Source organism: Phoca vitulina, unplaced genomic scaffold, assembly GCF_004348235.1.
Source record: "Phoca vitulina isolate PV1807 unplaced genomic scaffold, GSC_HSeal_1.0 scaffold15, whole genome shotgun sequence".
Lineage (NCBI taxonomy): Eukaryota > Metazoa > Chordata > Mammalia > Carnivora > Phocidae > Phoca > Phoca vitulina.
Window position 1 is genome coordinate 19,877,431 of NW_022589718.1, and position 26,894 is coordinate 19,904,324.

At 39.0% G+C, this 26,894-nt stretch overlaps 1 protein-coding gene across 1 annotated transcript in view; it reads left to right on the top strand.

The window, feature by feature from the left end:
• The window catches only part of ZDHHC2 (zinc finger DHHC-type palmitoyltransferase 2), a 79,512-nt gene that overhangs the window by 10,463 nt on the left and 42,155 nt on the right, over window positions 1-26,894 (top strand). Inside the window, exons 2-3 of the mRNA XM_032413522.1 lie at window positions 19,439-19,465; window positions 20,600-20,694. Of these exons, the coding sequence (XP_032269413.1) occupies window positions 19,439-19,465; window positions 20,600-20,694 (122 nt within the window). The remainder of the gene's footprint in view (window positions 1-19,438; window positions 19,466-20,599; window positions 20,695-26,894) is intronic.

Below are 26,894 nucleotides of genomic sequence, written 5' to 3' on the forward strand. Positions count from 1 at the left end.
GAAGAATGAAGGGGGGGAAATCAGAGGGGGAGATGAACCATGACAGACGATGGACTCTGAGAAACAAACTAAGGGTTCTAGAGGGGAGGGGGGTGGGAGGATGGGTTAGCCTGGTGATGGGTATTAAAGAGGGCACATTCTGCATGGAGCACTGGGTGTTATGCACAAACAATGAATCATGGAACACTACATCTAAAACTAATGATGTAATGTATGGTGATTAACATAACAATAAAAATTTTTTAAAAAATTGAGTGCATTTCAACCATCCATAATTTATTCATTCATTCAAAAATATTAACTCATTCATTCAAAAATATTAACTCCTTTTAGAGTTTACTAAATTCTAGTTGCAGGGGTGGGGAGAACAGATAAGAAACATAAGTAAGTAGCTTCTATAACTTGTTTAAGTGCCATGGCCAAAAGCAAGGCAAAGAGGATTGGGAATGCCAGTGAAAGGTTTGCATTTTTAATATGGGCACTCATGAAATCTGAGCAGTGATGCTGAGGGATTTAACCAGCTGATGTGGGGAAGAAATGCATCTCAGGTCCATGGAACAGTCCCTCTAAAGAGGAGACTCCTGAGGCCGGAGTCTGCAAGCATGTTAGAGGAGGAATAAGGAGATCATTTTGTCTGCAGTGGAGGGAACAGGGCAAGGGAAGTAGGTGAAAGGTCAAAGGGATGTGGAAAAGGGGGAGATTATATAGGGCCTCGTAGGCCCTTGTGAAGATTTTCGCTTTACTTGGAGTGAGAGGAGGATCCATTGCAGGATGTTGAGTAGTATAGTGACGTGCTATGCCTTATGTTTAAAAAGATCGTACTTACTGCTGAGTAACGTAGGCTACTTCATCAGTCCAGGTGAGGAAAAAATGGTATGTCACACCATGGTGGGGGTAGTGGAAGTGGTGAGAGGTGGTCAGATTCTGGGTGCATTTTTAGAGACCACAGAATTTCCAGACAGACTTACGTGAGTTGTAAAGAAAAGGAAAGAGTAAAAATGATTCCAGTTTTTTGGGCTAAACACCTGGAAGGATGGCGATCAGCTGAGATGGAAAAGCTGCAGGTAGAATGAGGTAACCTTAGGTGAGCCATGGGTATGTTGACATTGAAATAGAGATGCTGAGTGAGCAGTTGTATTTATAACTTTGGGAAAGAGTCGGGACTGGAGGAATACATTTGGGAGTCTTCAGCATAAAAATGGATTTAAAGAATTAACACAGGATCCATTTGTCCCACTGAAGGAACACATGGAAAGTGAGCAGAGACAAAACATTGAGAGTTCAGGAGATGAGGAGGTACCAGCATGAATTGGGGGAAAACTGAGAATGCAGTGTCCTGAAGCCTGAAGAGGAAGGGGGTTCAAAGAGGAGGGTAGGAATCAGCAAATAGACTCATATGTCCAATAAAAAAGGCCTGAGAATTTAATAGTGTGGATATTGAACTTTTATTTTGATTTTATTACTGACTATACACTAAGACGCCAAACTTAAACCCAAAAAGGTTTATCAAGAAGAAACATATATACCAGTGTGTGGATTGCTGGGAAATCTGAAATCATTCAATCCAAATTAAAAAAGGCTTTACTCTATTAGGCAAGCTTAACTTTCTCATTATACGAAGATAGTCTACAGAAAATTTCATGAGAGCAGTAACAATATCGGATTAACATTGTAGCCCTGACAGAGAGGACAACACATAGCATGTAAAACTTACTTTTCTTAAATGAAAGAATACCAGCTGAACTTGTTTGATTGAGGCTTTTGTGAGCCCAGTAGACGGTTTAAGCATCAAAGAACATGAATCCTTTATGAGAGCATTATCTATTTTACCTTTTTATTATTTGATCACTCAGATGTTCATAAACAAGCTTGTAATATTTTTATGGTTTCAGGTTATTGGCTAAATCTCCCCACCCCCTCAAAAAAAATTCAGTTGAAACCTTAACCTCCAGTAACTCAGAATGTGACTGTGTTTGAAGACAGAGCCTTTAAAGAGGCAGTTAAGTTACAATTAGGTCATTAGGATGAGTTCTAACACCGTATGATTGGAGGAAGTTTGGACACAGACAGGAGAGAGGAAAGACCATGTGAAGACACAGAGGGGAGATGGCCATGCACAAGCCAAGGAGAGAGACCTCAGAAGAAACCAAACCTGCTAACCTCTTGACCTCAGATTTCTGGCTTCCAGAACTGTGAGAAAATAAATTTTTCTTGTTTAGGTCACGCACTCAGCAGCACTTTGTTATGGCATCCCTAGCAAACTAATACACAAATACAACAATCAGATGCCTTTTTTTTCTTTCTGGACATTGAGATTAATCATCTATAATAAGGATTTACATGGAATTAGTTGTAGAATCCATTTGAAAATTTAAAGGACAATTAAAAATAATTTAGACTATATTAAATATTATCATTAATATAAAAATAATCACTAAAAAATAAGTGAAATACCTTTGCACAAAGTACTCAAACTGTTTTAATAATTTTCAGATAACTGAAATCTCCCTGTGAAGTGCTGCCATTTTTTTTACCCCTTTTAGATAAAAAAAAAGAAAGCCTTCTAAAATGTTTCAACTCCCCCTTTGTTTGCCCCGACCTTTCTCAAATAGAGTATGCTGAACATAATTTAACTTTGAGTTAAGTCTATCAATCCGAGACAGATATATGTATGAAGTGGATATCCAAGACCCTTGATGTCCTCGGATTTACATTCCCAGTTTCTTCTAATTCCTATTGACTGAAAGGGTAAAGAAGGAGTGGAATTTGTCATTTTGCCTGGACATTCTTTTGAATCTCAGGCATTGAGAACCTGGGAAGGCTCATGAATGAAGCACTTCGGTGGAAAAGCCTAGCCAGGCATGTACATTTTAACAGAGATTTTTCTCTATTTGCCACTTCAGAGATTCCTATTTTGAAAAGATTAAACCACAAAAACCCTCAATTGTGGCAATAACCAAAGGTGGGAAAGAAAACCTTAGGTCAAACTGAATATTACCTTAATTTGTCATTTGAGACTAGGCTGTAGAGCAGGTGATTTTTATTTTATTTTTTTATTTTATATTTTTATTTTTTACTTTATTATTATTTATGGTAAAATATATATAACATATAAATTTACCATTTTGGCCATCTGTCACTTTTTTTTTTTTTTAGTTTTATTTATTAAAGTAATCTCTACACCGAGTGTCTACACCCAGTCTCTACACTCGAGCTCACGACCCCGAGATCAGAAGTCGAATGCTCCTCCTACTGAGCCAGCCAGGAGCCCCTAGCCATCTGCCATTTTATCTGTACATTTTAAGTGTGCAGTTCAGTGTCACTAAAGTGCATTCACATTGCTGTGCAGCCATCACCACCCTTCATCTCCAGCATTTTTTCATCTTCCCCGACTGAAACTCTGTACCCATTAAGCAATATACTCCATTCTCCCCTCCCCAGCCCCTGGCAGCCATCATTCTACTTTTTGTCTCTATGAATTTGACTATTCTAGGTAATTCTTTTTTTTTTTTTTTTTTTTTATTTTTTTTTAAAGATTTTATTTATTTATTTGAGACAGAATGAGAGAGAGAGAGCACATGAGAGGGGGGAGGGTCAGAGGGAGAAGCAGGCTCCCTGCCGAGCAGGGAGCCCGATGCGGGACTCGATCCAGGGACTCCAGGATCATGACCTGAGCCGAAGGCAGTCGCTTAACCAACTGAGCCACCCAGGCGCCCTATTCTAGGTAATTCTTGTAAGTGGAATCAAATATTTGTCCTTTTGTGTGTGTTTATTTCACCGAAGCGTGATGTCTTCTGGGTTCATCTGCGTTGTAGCATGTGTCAGAATTTCACTCCCCTTTAAGGATCAGTAATATTTCGTTGTATGTATATGCCACGTTTTGTTTATCCATTCATTTGTTGATGAACATTTAGGTTGTTTCCATCTTTCAGCTATTCTGAATAATGCTGCTTCAAACATGGGTGTGCAAATAAATACCTGTTCAAGTCCCTGAGATCAGTTCTTACGGGTATGTACCCAGAAATGTGATGTTGGATTATATGGTAATTCTAGGTTTAATTTTTTTAAGGATCTCCACACACTTTTCCTGGAATAGTAGATTTTTGATGAAAGTGTGATTCCAGAGAAGCTGTATATCCCCTTGTAAATATCCAAATTTGAAGGTCTCCAGAGGTATCTGCGAGGTCCATCCCAGTGTCACTGTAGCAATTTTTAACTACCTTGTCCTTTCATGGTGCAGCAGGAAAGTCGGTGATCAGGGAATCGTGAATAATCCCCTTTTGCCCATGAGGCAGGCTCGTTACTGGGGAGCGTGTGTCTCATGAAATGCCGGCCGGCAGGTATGCCCAAGGCAGAAATGTTAAGAGCTGCTCGCCTGTTGTATGTAGTCTAAAATTCAACAACAGTTCTTAAGGAACCAGAGCACTACTGCTAACTGGCAGAAATTGTATCCTTTTATTTATTTTTATTTATTTTTTTATCCTTTTTTTTTTTTTTAAAGATTTTTATTTATTTATTGGACAGAGAGAGACACAGCGAGAGAGGGAACACAAGCAGGGGGAGTGGGAGAGGGAGAAGCAGACTCCCCGCTGAGCAGGGAGCCCGATGCGGGGCTCGATCCCAGGACCCTGGGATCATGACCTGAGCCGAAGGCAGACGCTTAACGACTGAGCCACCCAGGCACCTTTTTTTATCCTTTTAAAGAGCAACATGTTCACAAGTGTAAATGGTACACGCACTTGGTAAACAGGAGCTGGTGGGGAGAAGTGGCGGACACATACCTGTTCCTGGCTGCATCAGTAACCTGTGGTATTAATCGTCAGCTAGATCCTTATCCACAGTACAGGGAATACGTGATTCACAAATGAATAGCAAGGCATTTCTACGGTCTGCAGAGCTAGGGTAAATGAAAATGGTTTACAAACAGAAGCAAAAATCAGTTCATACACCTGGGGAGAGAGCCAGGCAGGAAACAAGATGCAGCTCAAGCAGAGTCCAAAGCCTCAGTCCAAATATTGATGACTGTCTTACTCAATTCTGTACACAAATTTTAGAACTTCCCACTTACATTAATGAATACATCTACCACACAATCAGGTGGTATTTGTATAGTACTGCACTATTGTAATATACTGCATCATATGGCAGAGGCAGTGTGCGTTTTTCATCTGTGTGTGGGCTGCCATTTTATGATTATATCTAATTATACCAAATTTGCTGCAACCAAATATACATTACTGCAGTTACTGTCAGGTAGACTGCTGGTGCTGTAGGAAATGCAGTATAGGGCAAGGGTATGACTGGTTGCACATTAGAAAGGGAACCCTAATTCAAGCTGAGATCAAAGGAAGATTGTGTGTATGAGTTTACTACATGAATTTGTGGCAGTAAAGTTACAAAAGAAAATAGTGCTTCCCAGTGACTCAGTACTGAAGGATGATACCCAGTTTGATACCCTTGCAGATGTTAATAGATATCATGCAACACTACAGTAATTATTGCTAGTGCTAATGTTGTTTTAAATCTTCTGAGTTATCCCTTCAGGGGTGCTGCTATAAATTCTATTCTGATGAACATCATAGACACAAAGGTTGGAGTTACAGCTTTATACAGTTCCTTCCTCTGGGGTCCTACATAAGTGCCAAATAATTTACACGAACCTAGAAATATTGGTTTAATTTTTAAATGTATTATATGTGCTTTGTAATATGTACCCTGGTCAGATAGTACTTGGCACGTAGCTGCTAGCCAGGGAGGTTTTCAAAGGTTGTTTGTTTCCTTGGAAAAACAAGTAAGAAGCATTAACTTTTCTACTTAATCAGACAGCCAGTGTTTGGTAGTGAAAAGAAAGCACTCTCAATATTGTCCTCTGTGATAATTCTGAGTATACCAGATAATGAGATTGATCTAATGATGCTAAAAAATATACCACAGGGGCGACTGGGTGGCTCAGTCATTAAGCGTCTGCCTTCGGCTCAGGTCAGGATCCCAGGCTCCTGGGATCAAGCCCTGCATCGGGCCCCCTGCTCAGTGGAGAGCCTGCTTCTCCCTCTCCCACTCCCTCTGCTTGTGTTCCCTCTCTCGCTGTGTCTCTCTCTGTCAAATAAATAAAGAAAGAAAATCTTAAAAAATATATATACACTACAAAAATTGTTTCCATCTTATCATATATATTTTTTAAATGCTGAAATAAGCAAAATCCAAGTAGCATTTTTGCTTGCTTCCAGTAAATAAATATGTACATACAAGTATAAGAAAGATGATAGTATAATCATTAAGGCCCTTCCAATTCTAAAACTTTGGTTCTGACTAATGAGGGAAATGTTTTCAGGATCTAAAATCCCTATTTGAACTTCTCCCTCATAGTGGACAACCATCACGTGGGAGCCAGGTAGAACTTTGCTAGGGGTGTAGGGTTCACTACACACTTGCATGGTTCAGAAGTGTCAGTCATGCCTGTCAGGCCCAAGCCAAAGAAGGGCATCTGGAATTGGGGAGATAGGCAGTTGGTCTTGAAAGATCCAGGCACTGCAGGTATTTGAGTGGATTGTGGCCATGTGTGGAAGAGGGAGGACCCAGACAATTCTATCTAATGGGATGGTAAACTCATCTGCACTGGAACCTGCACAGCTTGCTGGCACCGGGAATCTCTTCTATTTTAATTTGAGACAGGGGATTATAGGATTCCATTGAGTAAGCTTTGAAATGAGGACACTAAGATCAAGACACCAGCCCTGAAATCAGATTTCCTTGTTTAACTTCACAGCTTCGTACAGTGAATGATTCAGGAATTGCCCTTCCCTTTGCCAAGGGAAAAAGTGGCAGTGAGTTTTTCAGGGCCATCCATACTTATGAGACACAGTTTTTTATTTCCCTTTCAAAACTGATGTATTGAAAGACCTACACATTCTTAATGATTTAAGTGTGTGTTCCCCAGCTTTCAGTTGGAGAAGTTGGATTTTACACTGTCTGTTTCTGTAAAGTAGAACTTCTTAGATATTTGGAACAACGATTTGGTTGAGTTGCGAAAAAAATGTTATTGAGAGAGAAAAATACTTCTAACTTGGAAGATTTTGATAACTGTAAGAATCGCAGATTACCCTTTCAGGGCAAATGAATGTTCCATCTCTCTTCATTGCCAGTTTCTACAAGTGGGAGATGTACCTTAGGAGTGTGTACAATGAGCAGTGCTGACCTCAAGAATGATCTTTCTTTCCCTCTACCGCTGAGGAGGGAGGTCAGCAAACCCCTGGCCCATCTCCTAATCTTTCCTGTATCACCATCTCCCTCTTGTCCCATCAACCCAAAGCCCTGTTCCCTCCCAGGTTACTGAATTGATAGCTCGGGAAAGCCCAGCTCCACGTACTGCCCTGAAATATGGCCAAATATATATTTTTTTAAGATTTATTTATTTAAGAGAGAGAGAGAGAGTGCCAGCATGTGAAGGAGGGGAGGGGCAGAGGGAGAGGGAGCCCAAGAATCTCAAGCAGGCTCCCAGCTGAGCACGGAGCCCAAGTCAGGGCTCCATCACGGGACCCTGAGATCCTGACCTGAGCCAAAATCAAGAGTCGGATGCATAACGGACTGAGCCAGTCAGGTGCCCCAATATGACCAAATATTTTAATAATTTGTGTCCAAAGTTTGTAAAATGATCTGTCTCGAGGTTACGGTTAATTTAGTTACTGGAGGAGACGTGACCAAGAGGACAGTTTAAACCCTGCTCTCCAGTGCATCCTGAATCAGAGGTCACAGGTGGTAGCATGGTATTAGACAGGCCAGGAGTACATGAGAGCAACAAAGAAGGAATGGCTGCCTGGACAGAGAAGCCCAGGGCAGGGGTGGGGGATGGGGGTGGGGGTTGCAATCAGAGCCCAGGAGGCCACGTGGAATCCTTGAAAGAATTTTGGAGTCAGGCAGACTTATATTTAGATCCTAGCTCCATATGTTATGACTTGAATAACATTAGAATAGTTATTTTACCTCTGTAAGACTGTCTTCCTAACTTTTAAAATTATAATAATACCTCCCTCACAGATTGCTGTAAGGTTTAAATGAGAGAAACATTGAAAAAATTTAGCCCAATCCCCGACATATAGTAAGCATTCAAGGAACTATCCCTTCCTTTAGTTTTTCCTCACCCCCTGCCATCTGACTCCTGCCTGTCCCCAGCCTGGGCAGATGCCCTCTCACCCCCACCGGCCTTCACCCTGCTCAAGCTTCAGTCTTATTTTGGAGAGTGTTATGGGCTATATTGTGTCTCCCCAAAATCCATAGCTTGAAATCCTCACCTGCAGGCCTTCAGAATGTGACTGTACTTGGAGATAGAGCCTTTAAAGAAATAATTAACTAAAATAATTAAGTTATTAGGGTGGGCCCTACTCTAAATTGACTGGTGTCCTTATAGGGAGAGGAAATTTGGATGTAGACAGATGTGTACAGAGATAACATTTGGATGTAGACAGATGTGTACAGAGATAAAACAGTGTGAAATACAGGGAGAAGACAAGTCATCTACAAGCCAAGGAAAGAGTCCTATGAAGAAAACCATGCTTCCAACACCTTGATCTTGGACTTCTAGTCTCCAGAACTGAGAAACTAGCTGTCAGGTGTTTAAGCCACTCAGTGTGATGCTTTCCCAAGCTGAATAATCCAGGGGGTCATGGCCGAAAACAGGTGTGAATGCCTACTGTAGAGAGGAGATGAGTATGGATGTTGCAAACCCAAAAGCCTTCCCTTCACAGAATAACTAATTTTTATAACATTGTTAATTTATAATTTTGCAATATTGTTTCAGGTGGGTTATGCATCAGAAAAGCTTTTGGCGGCCAGTGTGGAGGCCTAAGCACCCAGATGACAAATGCCTTGCATAATCTTTTGGACCGTAACCTATTCTTACATAAGAGACTTCCTGTATCTTGTTTAAAATCGTCTGATTTACTGTGGTTCATTTTTGTCTTTGAGTTTGAGTTGTGCCATTCTTTGGGAAAAGTTTTCCAGCAATTCCTCAACCATCTTGCATGGTTGTTTGATAATTTCTAGCACATAGTTTAGCTCAGTATAGTTTGTTAGATATAAATTCTGGGTTAGAAGCAGGAGGAATGCATCAGACCACCTGGGAAGTCCGACTTTCCCCACAATGACACAGCTCCTCATACTGAGAATCTGGTGCATGTCAGGCTCTATCAGAACCTCGACTGGCCATGGGGGGTGGGGGTGGGGCAATGCGGGTGGGGAGGAATTGAGAGCAGAGGAGCTCTGGAAGGGGTAGGGAAAGAAAATATAGTTTAAAAAATCACTTGTTTAGTTTTTCTCATATTAATTTGCCCACATTGTAATTCACCTGCATTTTTTTGCTTATTCACACTCAAAAAGTCTTTCAGCAATTTATTCCCCCCAACTTCACATTGCATTCTCCAGCATTCCTGCAAGCCAGAAATGCACTGTGTACTTCTTTCTCCAGATTTTTTTTTAATTAACATATAATATATTATTTGTTTCACGGGTACAGGTCTGTGATTCATCAGTCTTACACAATTCACAGCGCTCACCATAGCACATACCCTCCCCAGTGTCCATCACCCAGCCACCCCATACCTCCCACCCCCTTCCACTCCAGCAACCCTCAGTTTGTTTCCTAAGATTAAGAGTCTCTTATTGTTTGTCTCCCTCTCTGGTTTCGTCTTGTTTCATTTTTCCCTCCCTTCCCATATGATCCTCTGTCTTGTTTCTCAGATTCCTCATATCAGTGAGATCATATGATAATTGTCTTTCTCTGATTGACTTAGTTCCTTAGCATAATACCCTCTAGTTCCATCCATGTCGTTGCAAATGGCAAGATTTCATTTTTTGATGGCTGCATAATATTCCATTGTAAATATATACCATATCTTCTTTATCCATTCATCTGTTGATGGACATCTAGGCTCTTTCCATACTTTGGCTATTGTAGACATTGCTGCTATAAACATTGGGGTTCAGGTGCCCCTTCGGATCACTACATTTGTATCTTTGTGGTAAATACCCAGTAGTGCAATTGCTGGGTCATAGGGTAGCTCTATTTTCAACTTTTTGAGGAACCTCCATACTGTTTTCCAGAGTGGCTGCACCAGCTTGCATTGCCACCAACAGTGTGTAGGAGGGTTCCCCTTTCTCCGCATCCTTGCCAACATCTGTTGTTTCCTGACTTGTTAATTTTAGCCATTCTGACTGGTGTGAGGTGGTATCTCATTGAGGTTTTGATTTGGATTTCCCTGATGCTGAGTGATGTTTCATGTGTCTGTTGGCCATTTGGATATCTTCTTTGCAGAAATGTCTGTTCATGTCTTCTGCCCATTTCTTGGTGGGATTTATCCCTGGGCTGCAAGGTTGGTTCAACATCCTCAAATCAATCAATGTGATACAATACATTAACAAAAGAAAGAACAAGAACCATATGATCCTCTCAATAGATGCAGAAAAAGCATTTGACAAAGTACAGGATCCTTTCTTGATTAAAACTCTTCAGAGTGTAGGGATAGAGGGTACATACCTCAATATCATAAAAGCCATTTATGAAAAACCCACAGTGAGTATCATTCTCAATGGAGAAAAACTAAGAGCTTTCCCCCTAAGGTCAGGAACATGGCAGGGATGTCCACTATCACCACTGCTCTTCAACATAGTGTTAGAAGTCCTAGCCACAGCAATCAGACAACAAAAAGAAATAAAAGGCATCTGAATCGGCAAAGAAGAAGTCAAACTCTCACTCTTTGTGGATGACATGATACTTTATGTGGAAAACCCACCCCAAAACTGCTAGAACTCATATAGGAATTCAGTAAAGTGGCAGGATATAAAATCAATGTACAGAAATCAGTTGCATTTCTATACACCAACAAGACAGAAGAAAGAGAAATGAAGGAGTCGATCCCATTTACAACTGCACCCAAAATGATAAGATACCTAGGAATAAATCTAACCAAAGAGGCAAAGAATCTGTACTCAGAAAACTATAAAATACTCATGAAAGAAATTGAGGAAGACACAAAGAAATGGAAAAACGTTCCATGCTCATGGATTGGAAGAACAAATATTGTGAAGATGTCAATGCTACCTAGAGCAATCTACACATTCAATGCAATCCCTATCAAAATACCATCCACTTTTTTCAAAGAAATGGAACAAATAATCCTAAAATTTATATGGAACCAGAAAAGACCCCGAATAGCCAGAGGAATGTTGAAAAAAGAAAAGCAAAGCTGGTGGCATCACAATTCTGGACTTCAAACTCTATTACAAAGCTGTACTCATCAAGACAGTATGGTACTGGCACAAAAACAGACACATAGATCAATGGAACAGAAGAGAGAGCCCAGAAATGGACCCTCAACTCTATGGTCAACTAATCTTCGACAAAGCAGGAAAGAATGTCCAATGGAAAACAGGCAGGCTCTTCAACAAATGGTGTTGGGGAAATTGGACAGCCCCATGAAGAAGAATGAAACTGGACCTTTTCCTTACACCACACACAAAAATAGACTCAAAATGGTTGAAAGACCTCAATGTGAGACAGGAGTCCATCAAAATCCTAAAGGAGAACACAGGCAGCAACCTCTTCAACCTCAGCCGCAGCAGCTTCTTCCTAGAAACATCGCCAAAGCCAAGGGAAGGAAGGGCAAAAATGAACTATTAGGGCTTCATCAAGATAAAAAGCTTTTGCACAGCAAAGGAAACAGTCAGCAAAACCAAAAGACAACCGACAAAATGGGAGAAGATATTTGCGAATGACATATCAGATAAAGGGCTAGTATCCAAAATCTATAAAGAACTTATCAAACTCTCCAGATTGTTTATAACACAGTTAACACCAAACTTTGGGGAACTCCTAACACTTCCCTCTTTTGTCATATTTATGTTCCATATTCAGCTAACATTTTTTGAGCCCCTAATATTTAGTGCCAGGTTCTATTCTAGGTGCTTTTACTTACGTTACCTTGTTTAATTCACAAAACAGCCCAATGGGATAAATATTGAGGTAAGGCTCAGAGAAGCTAAGTAACTCGGCCAAGAAAAAACCTCAATCCCAGCAGAGCCAGGATTCAAACTTCAGGGAGGGACATGGAAAAGAAACAAATGAAAATAATTGCAGATTGTGCCAAATGCTAAGGAAGAAACAGCGTATCGTAATGATTGCAGGGTTGAAATGGACCTGAGAGCCCCTGGGCAAAACTGACATTGAGGGCGCCTGGGTGGCTCAGATGGTTAAGCGTCTGCCTTCGGCTCAGGTCATGATCCCAGGGTCCTGGGATCAAGTCCAGCATCGGGCTCCCTGCCCCTTGGGGAGCCTGCTTCTCCCTCTGCCTCCCTCTCTCTTTCTCTCTCTCTCTCTCTGTGTCTGTCTCTCATGAATAAATAAATAAAATCTTTAAAAAAAAACCTGACACTGAAATTGCAGCTTGAAAAATGATAAAGAGCTAGCCAAGAATGGAGCTGGGGAAGAGCTTTTCAGGTAGCATAAAGACACTGAGGTTTAGTATGTCCTAGAAACAGAAGGCCAGCCTGTTTGCAGCTTAGTGAGCAAGAGGATGAGTGATGAGAAATGATTTTGGAGAGGTAAGTAGGAGCCAGATCATGTTCGACCCCAGAGACCCAGAGACCTAAGTAAGGAGATTGGAGAGACTTTATTATAAATTCAGTGCAAAGCCATAGGAGGGTTTTTAGTGAGATGATGCTATCAGTTTACATTTTAAAAGAGATCATGGCTTTCTTATTATAAAATGAGTTTTTAAGGAACTGTATGAGGATCCAGTGAGGAATGTAGATTGCCTGGCATGATGTTTGTGGTTAGGGCTATTGGGATGTTAGTCTTGATTCCAGTTGGAAGCCATGTGTTGGAAAGTCTTCATTATGAAGCCTTATCCTTACTCTTTGTTTCTATTCTGAAGCTACCACTCTGTCCTTGACAAAACTGCTCCTATAAACCCACTGATAAATTTATTTGGAGAGTGACTTTTGTCCTTGGTTTTTAAAAGTCAATGATTTTTCAGAATACATCAGTAGCACTGAGGATAATTTTAGAGCCAGAGGAACTGTCAAGATAAAGTACAAATTTTTTGTTTAAACAATAAAATCGAAGTACAGAACAGCTGAATGTCATGATCGAGGTCACACATATTGGGAAGATTAGACCAGAGTCCAGGTCTTCTACCATCCAGTTAAATGCAAGTGCAGAGGATCTAGAGAGGGGAAAATGTTAGTACGTTCAAGAAGCAACACAGCCTGGGGTCGCCTGGGTGGCTAGGTTGGTGAAGCATCTGACTCATGGTGTCGGCTCAGATCATAATCTCTGGGTCGTGGTATGGAGCCTCAAGTCAGGCTCCGAGTTCAGCGGTGAGTTGGCTTGAAGATTCTCTCCTTCTGCCCCTCCCCTCCCCACCCCCATGTGCACGCGCACACACTTTCTCTCTCTCTAAAATAAATAAATCTTAAAAAAAAAAAAAAAGAAGAAGAAGAGGAAGAAGAAGAAGCAAGGCAGCCTGGAGTGGCTGAAGCATCCTGCACAAGACTGGGGAGTGTCATGAGATGGGAGTATCATGAGATTGGGGAGTGTCATGAGATAAGGTTAGCAAGGAAGGGAGGCAGTTGTCAGTAAAATTACAATGAGAAATGATAATAACAAAGGAAAACACAGCTTGATAAAGACTTAAAAATATAAGTAGATCTGTTATAAAGAAAATTAATTAAAAACATTTGTTAGGAAGAAAAGAATACAGTTGGAATTCAAATGGACATATTGATCTGAATAATATATTTTCTTAAGTCTTTCATTAAAACGGTCTGGCTGCAACGTCACTAGTATTCACGGGAATGATTTGTCATGTACCTCCTACCTCCCTAATTTTGATCTGTAATACCTGAACAATGAACCACAGCTTCTTGGAAAGTAGCTGAAAGGACAAAGGATCCTACTTCAAGGCGGTCCCATGGGCCACTTCAGTCAGAGAATTCACTGTCGATTCGACAAACTATTTCAAAAAGAGCATCATTAATTCTGTTAGAGTAACTTGAGTATGGAGAATGAGGGTAAGGGAGGGCTTTGGTGACCTTAAGGGGAGTGATAGCAGTGGGATCTGGAGTGAAAGGCCAGTTGGAGTTGGTTGAGGGAGTAAGGAAGCTGGAGGGGGTAGAGACAGTGCATTTGGAAGATTGTTAAAATCAGTTTTCCCATGAAAAGGCCAGAAAAATGGGATAGCAGCCAGACATGAGGTCAAAGGAGAGACTTTGTTAGGATGGGAGATATTAAAGCATATTTGTTTTGCTACTACTGTTTTTGTTTTAATCTTCTGAACCTGAGCTGCTTTGATTGCTTAATTGAAAATGCCTTACTAATGTGTCCTTGTTTTTTGTTAGTTTTAACTTTGAATTAAGATGATCTCATAAACTTTAAGCTATTTGAGCACAGGGATGGAATCATATTTGCCATTTTATCCTCAATAGTATAAACATAGTGTAGTTAGTGAATGTTTTTCAGTAAATGAGTTAAAGATAAGCCAAAAAAAAAAAAAAAAATAGAGGTTGCCTATAAAGTTGTCCTTACAATTCATTCATGAGAACCAAATTTTTAATCTTGGCATTCTTCATCATCAGACTGCATATCTGGGGCTAAGATGTATCTGTGTTGAATTTGGAAATAGCATTGTGGATTTATATAGAAAAGTTACTGTGTATATGCATTGTAGGTAAGTTATTCCTCCAAAAAAGAGAGTTTGAATTTGGAGGCAAGAAAAGGAAAATTCAGACTAAGAAATAGAAAGATCACAGCAATACACATTTGCAATGAAAGTACCTAAAAACCAATTGTTCTAGCAATAATTACATAACTGTTCTTTGCTAATTTAAGGGGGGAAGTACTCTTTTTTTCTACTATGAGGGCATATTTTAGTATCTGAAGTTTTGGAATTTGGATGTTCTTATGACTAAAAGTTGAACTAGATTTAAGTTACCAGCAGTTTACTGAGCTGCTTCTTATCAACAGATGTAATTTTTGACAACCAACTCTTTTTTTTTTTTTTTTATTGTTATGTTAATCCCCATACATTACATCATTAGTTTTAGATATAGTGTTCCATGATTCATTGTTTGTGCATAACACCCAGTGCTCCATGCAGAACGTGCCCTCCTCAATACCCATCACCAGGCTAACCCATCCTCCCAACCCCCTCCCCTCTAGAATAAAGAAGATGTGGTATATATATACAATGGAATATTATGCAGCCATCAAAAGGAATAAGATCTTGCCATTTGCAACGACGTGGATGGAACTGGAGGGTATTATGCTGAGCGAAATAAGTCAAACAGAGAAAGACATGTATCATATGACCTCACTGATATGAGGAATTCTTAATCTCAGGAAACAAACTGAGGGTTGCTGGAGTGGGGGGTGGGGTGGGAGGGATGGGGTGATTGGGTGATGGACACTGGGGAGGGTATGTGTTCTGGTAAGTGCTGTGAACTGTGCAAGACTGTTGAATCTCAGATCTGTACCTCTGAAACAAATAATGCAATATATGTTAAGAAAGAAAAAAAGAAGAAGAAGAATGTAGCAGGAGGGGAAGAATGAAAGGGGGGAAATCGGAGGGGGAGAAGGACAACCAACTCTTAATGTATAATCACCAAAGCCAAATTTTTAAAAATCAGTCGGTAAAAATATAAGACTAGAACGATCTTTGAGATGATCCCCTGCTTTAAATCAAGACTGAATTTAAATCAATCAAGACTAAATCTGCTCTAATATTTTTAGAGCTGTTTAGATAATAGGTTTCATAGCATCCTAAACAATCATATGGGTGTATAAATAAACTTAATTTGGGTGGGATTATTGGTAGTCAGGTTTTTAGAGTATGATAAGGGATTTTATTATTGATTTCCCTCTAGCAGATGCATAAAGATGTACTGTAGTTAAGTTGCTAGCTATAGTTCTGATTTTTAACTTATAAAAAGTAATAAATATATAATAAATAGTAACCTTTGCTTGAGAACTGATATAAAAGATCAACACTTATCTTCTTAGTAGATTTCCAGAATAAAACTCAATTATAAATTCAGGGTTTGATGATGAATTTTGTGTCAATCTGAGTAGTCTGTGATGGACAGTTGTTTAGTTCAACTGCAGTCTAGATGTTGCTGTGAAGGTATTTTTTAGATGTGATTAACATTTAAACCAATAGACATTGAGTAAAGCAAATTACCTTCCACAACGTGGGCCAACTTCATCCAATCAGTTGAAGACCTTAAGAGAAAAGACTGAGGTCCCCTGAAGAAAGAATTTATTTATTTATTTATTTTATTTATTTATTTCCAGAGAGAGAGAGAGCACAATCAGGGGGAGCGGCAGGCAGAGGGATAGGGAGAAGCAGGCTCCCCGCTGAGCAAGGAGCCCGATATGGGACTCGATCCCGTGACCCTGGGATCATGACCCGAGCGGAAGGCAGACGCTCCACGGATGCCTGAGCCACCCAGGCGTTTCTGAAGAAAGAATTTCTGCCTTGAGGTTGCCTTGGACCCAGGATTGGAATGTTAGCTCTTCACTGGGTTTTCAGCTTGCCAGCCTGCTTTGCAGATTTCAAACTTGTCATCCCCTACAATCCTGTAAGCCAATTCCCTGAAATCAGTCAATCACTTCCCCACTTCTCTCTCTCTCTCTCTCTCTCTCTCTAGGTGCCAGTGTGTGTGTGTTGGTTCTGTTTCTTTGGAGAACCTTGACTAATATACGGAGGTTGGAAAACTTTTTCTATAGAGGACCATATAGGACCAGATAATAAATCTTTTAGGCAATACAGGCCATACTGTCCCTGTCACACCTACCCCAACTCTGCCATTTTAACACAAAAATAGTCATGTAAGTGAATGGGTGTGTCTTTGTTCCAGTAAAAACTTAATCTACAGAAATTGGTGGCTGGCTGTATTTGGAACAGGACTGTGGTTTACTGACCCCCATATAATATGCTTGCCTGATAATCCATGCCAAAGAGATAAGGGAGGGTGTGCACACACACACACACACACACACACACACATACACTTTTAAGGATGTTTTTTCAAGAAACAGTTTGTCATCCTTTTGTATATTAGGGGTTATTACTTTGACTGATAGTCTCAATCTTTAGCTTGGGTTTTACATGTTTTATTTTTACCCAAGAGTTTCTTTAAAAAAAAAAAAGATTTTATTTGTCTATTTGAGAGAGAGAGTATGAGCAGGGGGGAGGGGCAGAGGGACAAGCTGACTCCCGCTGAGCCTGGAGCCAGATGAGGGGCTTCATCCCAGGACCCTCAGATCATTACCTGAGCCGAAGGCAGACGCTTAACTGACTGAGCCACCAGCTGCCCCCTCCCCCAAGAGTTTCTTATATACTGCAACAGAAAGTCTCACTCTTATCAATTCTGAACTGGTAACTGACCAGTCAGTCCTTTCTCTGATGCCCCATTCTTTTCCTTAGAGGAATGAGTAGTGAGGGAAGAGATCACTAGGTGGACAGGGCAGTGGGAAAACAGAGTTGGCAAACCAGTCTACCAGCTTTGCTGTGTCTGTGATGGTTCCAGCTTCCAAGATGTAATCCTTAAAGGCCATCATTTTGCTCTTGGCAGACGGGAACATCTTTGATAAGGCGGGTAATAATTTACTATCCCCACTTTCTCTCTTTCCACTATAAGTGCCAAGAAAGTGTTGTGATTGATGCCTTAGGATCTTTCAACAAAATCAGTCTTTGTTGCCTAGTTGTACCACAGTTAGTTGGGGAAGAGTTTTAAGTTCTCAGGAATACTGGAAAGTTAGAGAAATCTCTAAAGCAAGATAATATCACTCTAGGCCACAGAGCAGAAAGAAGTTAGGCTGATCCAAGATAAAATTAGGCAAATAAACTTTTGAAGTGAAAATTAAAATTGTGACCCCATAATGTTAATCTGGTATATATTTATCACCATCTGTGTCTGCCTGTCCCATTCTGGGTATCAGAAATGTTAAAGGAAATTGAGCCTAGGAAACATTGAAAGGAGCCACATCAAGGTTGGTGAGAGATCTGGAAGTCATATATTATTTGTACTAAGAGAGAATATTCAGGGGCGCCTGGGTGGCTCAGATGGTCAAGCGTCTGCCTTCGGCTCAGGTCATGATTCCGGGGTCCTGGGATTGAGCCCCACGTCGGGCTCCTGGCTCAGCGGGGAGCCTGCTTCTCCCTCTCCCTCTGCCTCCCCCCCGCTCATGCTCTCTCTCTCTCTCTGTATCTTTGTGTCTCAAATGAATAAATAAAATCTTAGAAAAAATAAATAAAAGAGAATATTTAAGGGAGACACAAATAACTTTATGTAAAGGTTTGCCATTTAGATTTTCTGTTTGTTGCTAGAGATTGGAAGCCTCGATACCGTAGGAAGAAGCCATAAAGAGGCTAATTTCAGCAACCTATAATCCTCTAATTCTTTAGAGCAATCCAATAATGGAATGGACAGTACTCCAAACCTATAGGCTCCTGTTGCTTCTAGAAACGTCTAAACTGACATTCAGTAGCTCTCTTAGGAAGGATGTTTGTTGGATCAGTTAATCTTAAAAATCTCTCACAACATTACCCTCTGAGTCCAGTGCTTCTTAAGGCAATGAAATCATAATTCCAGGAAATACCAAATCTTTGCTCACTAAAACTTCCAACTTTGAGATAGGCCAAAACTTCCAAAAAAGGCTAGTACAAATGGAGGAAGACCAATGGGCAACAGAACAAGTAGACAATATAGAAGGTAGGAGAATGTCTGGGTCATTACTCAATACAGTTTCTTGTCCCAGCTTGTTTCAGCTATGTGGTCCCTAATCTAGTGTCCTCATCTACCTTGGGTGTTTACAACAGCCCCGAAGGGATAGCACTTTCTCAGGCACACTACCTGCCTCTCTCATTGTACAGTAGGGAGCTATTCGTCATTGGGCATAAGAATTTATACTTAGAGAAGTTTGGCAAGAAGAGTGTGTGCCATGGACACAACATTTTATTCTTTCTAGAGAGTTAACTAGACAGTTGCCAACTTATAAAGTGCAATAAGTGTCTCTGGAAATGTAGTGATCTGAAGAATACTGCTTTTATCTGAACCTCAAGTTGGAAGACAGACTAAGAAACCGTCGATATAGGATTAATACCCACAAGGAGCGCGCCTGATGGGTTTTGTTTTCTGTGTGGTATTCAGGGCTGAAATGCCAGCAGAGCCCGGGCTGAATGCAGACACCAGTCTTCCTTCTTCCCCCTCTCTCCCACAGTGCTCACCTCTCCTCTAAATAAAGTTGAACAAATATTTAAAGAATGTTGATTTGAAGGGGAGCCAAATTATTAACCTACTCGAGAGTCCTATGTCTCTTTCAGGCCCTGTGTTTGCCATAATTGTCATAATCTGTTACTTATCTCTTTTTTTCTGTTTATTTCTATAGTGTCCATGGAAAACGTTGGAGAACAAGGTAAGATATGTTTTATTATTGTTTTAGATGTAAAATTTTAAAAAGAATTTTAAAAAATAGTATTCGTTTAGATTTGGTTGGAATTAATAAATTATACTTTGAGATTGTGCAGTCAAGGTGGGGTTAAAGACTTCTCTCAGTCTCCAGACTGAATTCTTCAGGCACTTGGCAAAGACCTCTCCCTTGAAGTGGTAGCCATTGTGCCAAAGATTCTTGTGGTTTTGAGATATAGGAATATCAACAATCTCCTGCTTCAACTCAGAGTATTACCCCATACCTGAGTCACCCATACTGTTTGTGGAAAATGTCATTAGCTCTAGTCATTTCACACTGATTTAAGTGCCTTAATGGATTATTGAATTTTTAAGTGATTCTATGAGTATAATCATTTTCTAAAAAGAAGATAAATAATAAATGAAGAGTATCACCATTCTTTAAAAAATTGCCACACAGTTTTAAAATACCAAACATGCTGTATTTTAAATTGGCATATTTTATTCAACTGTGTCTTACAGAATTAATTTATATATTAATGTATTATCCAGAATTGATCATTGTCACTCTATACAAAATTAGTATTTTATATTTGCATAGTACATTTCAAGACTAAAACATCATATAAAGTGTGTTTATATACATTGCCTGAAAAAAGTATGCTTTTCTTAACAATTGTTCCATGTGATATACAAGACACTTGAACTCCTGTTGGAGTAAATCTCTTTTCGTCCAGATGGTCTCTGTTTAATTATGTAGTCATTAAACAATCAGGGCCAACAGATTTGACCACTGCTAAGCAAAATTAGCAAAGAACTTCTCAAATAGGAACTGCTTTTGCTATTTGTCAGTGAAGTGAAGTTCTTAAAGCCTGAATGTTTTAACATTTGTTTAATTCTGTGTTTATTATTTAAAGTTGTAGGCATAGCTTCCTTACTTTTATAATTTAGGAAAGGTCGCTGTAGCCTTTTGGCCAATAGATAGGCCTATCTACAGATGAGAGCTTTCCTTTCATGGGATATTAAATAATTAAATTATTAAAGGATTTGGTTAATTTAGAACAAGTAGATTTTCTGTGAATAACATGATTTCAATTTGTATTTGCATATTATAATGATAATTATGTTCTTCTCATTTTAGTTGTGTGCCTGATTGCTTATCATCTACTTTTTGCAATGTTTGTCTGGTCATACTGGAAAACTATCTTTACATTACCAATGAATCCTTCAAAAGAAGTAAGTTAAAATATTAATAGAGTTATCCTAAAGTTGGAAATCAATAATATTGATGTCTGAAGAATGAATTTTATGTCTTTTTGTTAATGTTTCAAACTTACTGAGTGAGTGTACTGATTTGTTTTTATTAATGTATCTGTTGGTAAATACTTGAATTTTCACTTGGCAAATATTATTTTTGCACTGAGTGAGTATTGTATATCTGATATTAAATCTGTTGTGTGTTCCATTTCTACAGACATCAGGGTGGATGGATGGATATATAGATAGAGCTGAAGGTAGACATTGCTATATTATAATTATCAATTATCACACTAACAGTAGATTCTTTGGCTGTCAACCACCATAAACAACAACAAAATAACAATGTAACTAATCTTCTCTTACATTCAAAGTCTGTAGCTAGTCCACAGCTTCTTGCTCTGACATGTGTAGCCTCCATTTCCAACATCACCTCTTGGCCTAAGATGGATGCTTCAGTTCCAGCCATCATGTCTACCTTCCAGACAGCAGGGCAGAGAAAGTAGGATAGAGGAGTAGAAGTAAATGTCCTTCTCTTCAAGGATACTTTCTGGAAGTTGCTGATGCCGGCAACTTACTTTAGAACTTAGTTATATGGCCACATTTCTTTGTGCAGAAGGTTGGGAATGTAGTCTTTATTCTCAGTGGCCATGTTAACCATATTAACCATGTCAGAAGGAAATTGTGGATATTGGGGGAGGGCGGAATAGCATTCTCAGCTACAGAAGGTTTTAAGTAGAGTGATATGGTCAAATTTACACTTCGAAAAGATCATTCTAAGTGTTTGTTTCTGTCTTTCACCCTGGTTAAAAGTTGTTGGAGCAAAGGACTATGTCTTACTCATTTCTGTACTGTTGGCACTTAGTCCGGTACATGTTTGTTGAATTGAAATAAACTTTGTTCCAGTAATAATAGTAGAGTTTTAGTTAGCCAAGTTAAAAAAAAAAAGAAAGAAAAAAGAAAGGTCTAGGCATCGCTGCAAATTATTCCCTGAAGTAATCTGTTTAAGAAATGCAGCTGTGGTCAAAAAGGCCAATAAATATGCTGTATGACCTGGGAAAGGATATTAAAAATAAAACCACAGATATTTGCAAGAATTAGTGGTATGCTTGGCTTAAAATGTTTTACATGTAGTCTGTTTTTCTTCTACTCTCCATTAATTTTTTTTCCTACATTTTTTTTTCCTTCCTCCTGCCATGTTTACTTCTTTCCTATTATCTCTCTTACCCCCATCCTGATCTTAGTTGTAAGTATGAAGAAGAATGCAGACTCCTGTCATAGGTGATCTCATCCTCTCTGGTGCTTTACCTATGACCTCTGTATTGACAATTCCCAAATCTATTTCCAACTCTGACCTCTCCTGTTGCAAACTTATATATTTTCCTGCCAAACATAGCTCCTTAATCCACTGACACCTCAGACACAGCACATCAAAAGCTGAAGTCACCCCCATCCCCTTTCCCAAACCGTGACTCTTCTGTTTCTTATACTGGTTAATGCCACTGCCATCCAGCTCATCCGTCCTGACATTCCAGCCTTCTGGAAGCTCGGCAGCCTTGCCTGGAATTCTCCCGCTTCCTTGCCCCTCCCCCAACATCCAAATCCTGCTGATATTTTTACTTCCTAATTTTTCTTTTTTTGTTCCAACACCCCCCCCCCTTTTCTTCCTTTCTTTCTTTTTTTCATACCATTACCCTAATTCGGGGTCTCAATCATCTCTTTTGTCTGAGACATTGCAGTCTCCCATTCAGTTTCACTATTTACAGTCTTGCCTACATTCCCTTCCCAGAGCCCTGCAAAATTTCATCCTTTACCCCAAAACTGGAGGTCTAAAATCAACTTTAACTCTTCCCACTCTACATCTGAGAGCCCTTTCAACCAGTTTCCCTATTCTGTGTATTTTCAACATAGTATCCAGGGATCCTTTCAAAACATAAGACAGATCATATCATTCTTTTGCTCAGAACTTTCCTTTGATATCAGAGCTCACTCAGAGTAAAAACAATTCTCTATTGTTGCTTAAAAGGCTGCGCATGCCCTGCCCCCACACCACCTTTCTGACCCTCTTCAGTGCTGCCTTAGTCACATTGGTCTCCTTGCCCATAGGTCAGTATGCATGTTTCTCCCTCAGGGGTCTTGAAACCTGGTATTTTTCCTTGATCTGGAACATTCTTCCCATAGGTAACTGTGTGGCCAGGTCCCTTACTTACTTCCTATCTCTATGTCTGTTCAAATGATACCTTCCTTATCTTTAAGGCTTTCCATGACCACTCTGTATAAAATGGTAAAATCCTATCCCCGGAATTCCCTATAAACCTTAACCTTGCTATATTTTCCTCCATAGCATAGCATTTTATAACTCATTCCATATTCATTTTTTATATTATTTCTAGAATGTAAGCTCTGCAACGGCATGAACTTTATCTGTTTTGTTCACTGACCCATCGCTAGTACCTAGAGCAGTATCTGACCCATAAAAGGTACTCAGTAAGTATTTGCTAAATGATTCAACGTAGAGTAGAAGCTGGTGTGTACAGATGCAGGTTTGTGTTTATAGCTTTGGCAGAAGCTGAAGTAACTTCTAATTTCTCCCTAAAAGTATATGTGAGATCATTGGCTACGAATGGGAGGGAGGTAGGTTGACTGAGGTTGGGGAGAGCAGATGTTCAAAATAGTGGTTGGAGAGAGTGGGAAAGTAAAATGTAAAACACAGAAGAAATGACACAGTATTGAGGGAACAGTTGAGATTGAGGACAGTGATTTATACCTGTAGCAGGCTTTGTTGGTGATTTTTCTACAAAAAAAACCTCCATACCCTTTATTCAATTCCTACAACTGTGTGAGATAGATTCTGTTTATTACTGTTTTACAAATGGAACAGTAGGCTCTGAATGTTGGCTAAGTATCCCAGGGCATCTAAAGCTAGTGTGTGGCAGAGCAAACATTCAAAGCAAAGTTGTTCTGACCATCAAGCCTACACTCTTCCCAGCATACCATGCTCTAGTATGGAAAGTGCACACCACAGTTGGGGGCGGGGGTGCAGCCAGGACATCAGTTGGAGCTTGGGGAAAAAATAGCAGCACTTCCATTTATAAATTATGTTTTTAGTGTTTCTTTTTTTAAAATTAAGTTACATATATAAGGCATAGAAATTTATAGAAATATATATGAAATATATAAAAAATATATAAAGTATATATATATATACACTTCATATATAATAGCTAATAATAAATATATAAATAAATATGCATATCAGTCTCAAATTATTTTTTTACTGATGGGTCCATGATCAGAAGAATTTGGAGACCATTATTATGAAAGAAAGAGTCCTGACTTGCTGGCTGAGAATCTTGAGTTATTCCATTAATAAAATGCAAGATCTCACCCTAATCTTTTAATTGTTCACCAGCCAGAGACCCTCCCATTGTAAAATGAGGGATCCTTGTTAATTAAACTGACAATAAAGTGCTCTCAACTGCTAAAAATCTTAGAAAAATGGGACTAAAATAGCAGGAGAAGGGGTAGTATAAGAAAATAATGTTAATATTTTCTTGTTACTATTGAGAGAATGCTAAGAAATCTGAAAATAAAATTTACCTTTTTATATAACAGGATGGTTAAATTGCTAATAGTTTTTCAATTTATAAGATTTTCTCCCATGAAAGTAAGATAACCATACTAAATTATACTTTGAAAATGGAGACTAAACAAAAAGAGAAAGGAAAAAAAAATCACTCCACGCTAATATAACCAGTTTACATGCTGAATTTCTTTTGAGTTATTTTTCCTAGTTGTATTCAACATGCACATATTCTAGGTTTTTTTTTTCCCCACATAGTAGTCCATCATTGGTTTACGGTCATTTTTAATAATGGCATATTTTTCTCACTGAAATATGTAAAAATTTACTCTGTCACATCCCAACTTGGAATTTTAGGCTGATCCCAACTTATTGTATTACAAATAATTTTATTAACATGTTTGTACATGTTTTGTACACACTTCTTACCTATGTTTTGGAATATTTCCTTAATATAAATTCTCAAAAGTCAAATTCCTAGATCAAGGAAATTTAAGTCACTTTGCCAAATTGTTTGAAAAGAAAATGATCACAAGTTACAGTGCCAACAGTTTTATCAGAACTTTGGCTTTGCATGTTGTCATTAAGAAAGCCGTTGGTTGCCAAGTCAGTGGGCAAGACTGTTCGATGTTTTAAGTTGTACATTTTAGATACTGATAAATTGTATGTTCCTTTTTGTCCTATGTGAAAAACAACTAGCAAAAAATACCATTCTGTGAGTTTTCTATTTGTTTAAATTAGATTTCAGGTTTTTTTCTTAATTTGTATATCCTCTTAAAATTATACTCTTCTTTAACCTGAAAACTCTGATTTCAGATCTTGGTTTCTAATATCATTCTCTAGGTAAGGAAGGAGGAATCCTTGGAGAAATGGCTGATTCTAGAACTAGGGCAGGAAATAAGAGTGTGGGTGGAGGGATGGGTGAAATAGATAAAGGGGATTAAGAGTTAGAAACTACCAGTTATAAAATAAATAAGTCACAGAGATGAAAAAAGTACGGCATAAGGCATATAGTTAATAGTATTGTAATAATGTTGTATGGTGACAAATGGTGACAACACTTAACATGGTGAGCACGGAGTAATATATAGAATTGTTGAATCAATATGTTGTACACCTGAAACTAATACAACATTGTATGTTAATTATGCTTAAATAAAAAGTAAAAATTAAAATTAAAAAAGATGAACCAGAATATCTTACAGGGATGAAAAGTAAGGTAGTGCTCGAAAGTTAATAAAATAGAGTACTTTCTTGACTTACGATGGGTTTACATCCTGATAAACCCATTGTAAGTTGAAAATATAGTAAGTTAAAAATGCACTTAATACGTCTAACCCATTGAGCGTGATAGCTTAGCCTAGCCGACCTCAAACATATTCAGAACACTTACATTAGCCTACGTCTAGGCAAAATCATTAACACAAAGCCGATTTTATAATAAATTGCTTAATTTATTGAATACTGTACTGAACGTGAAGAACAGTGGCTGTGTGGGGACAAAAGGGTTGTTACATGGATCGGGTGTTTACCCTCGTGATCGCGTGACGGGCAGGGGCTGTGGCTTGTTGCCAGCACCCCACATCGTGAGAGCGGATCATACTGAATATCACCAGCCTGGGAGAACATACAAATTCAGAATCTGAAGTATGGTTCCTAGTGAATGTGCAGCACTTTCACACCATTGTAAAGGCCAAAAAATCGTTGAACTGCTCTAAGTTGGGGACAATCTGTAGGTTGATGGTGGCTTATCAGGGGGACACAGAGCCAATTGAAAACTCCCAGTGACCAAAGCTAGAACAATTTGAGCAATAAAATAAACTAGTATTGGATTATAACCCAAAGTATAAAATAAATATCTGTGAGTCTACTGATAAAAGTAAATGAATAAATGCATGAATAAACAGGGAGAAAAGTCTCTTTCATAGAAGAATTTCAAATAATGTAGATACTTTGCCTTTAAGAGGGACAAGAATAAAAACCCCACTCCATAAATGTAGGTTGCATGTGGTGAATTTCTTTCAAAGAGTACAGGATAGAAAAGGGAAAATCATGAGGAACTTTGGAGTCGAGAAAGCTGACAAACACTGCCTCAACCAGGTGACCGAGGTTCACGTCAGCACCGATAGGCAATGTTGATACCATATCCCCTGATAGGATGTGATAAGAATGGCACTTTACCTCTGGGGTCTTCATCCCCCTGACAACTAATCTCAAACCAATCATGAGAAAAACATCAAATTTTATTAGAGAAGCATCTTATAAAATAGCTGGCCAGAATACTCAAAACTCTCAAGGCCAGAATACTCAAAACTCTCAAGGAAAATCTGAGAAACTGTCACAGTCAGGAGGAACTTAAGGAGATAGGACAAATAAATGTACTGTGGCATACTGGATGGGATCCTGGAACAGAAAAAGAAATTCAGTAAAAACTAAAGAAAACTTAAGAAATCTGAATAAACTATGGACTTTAGTTAATAATAATGTATCAGTATTTATTTACTAATTGTGGTAAATGTGTCATAATGTACTAATATATGATGTTTAATAATGCGGGCAATTTGGTGAGAAGATATATGGGAACCATGTAATATTT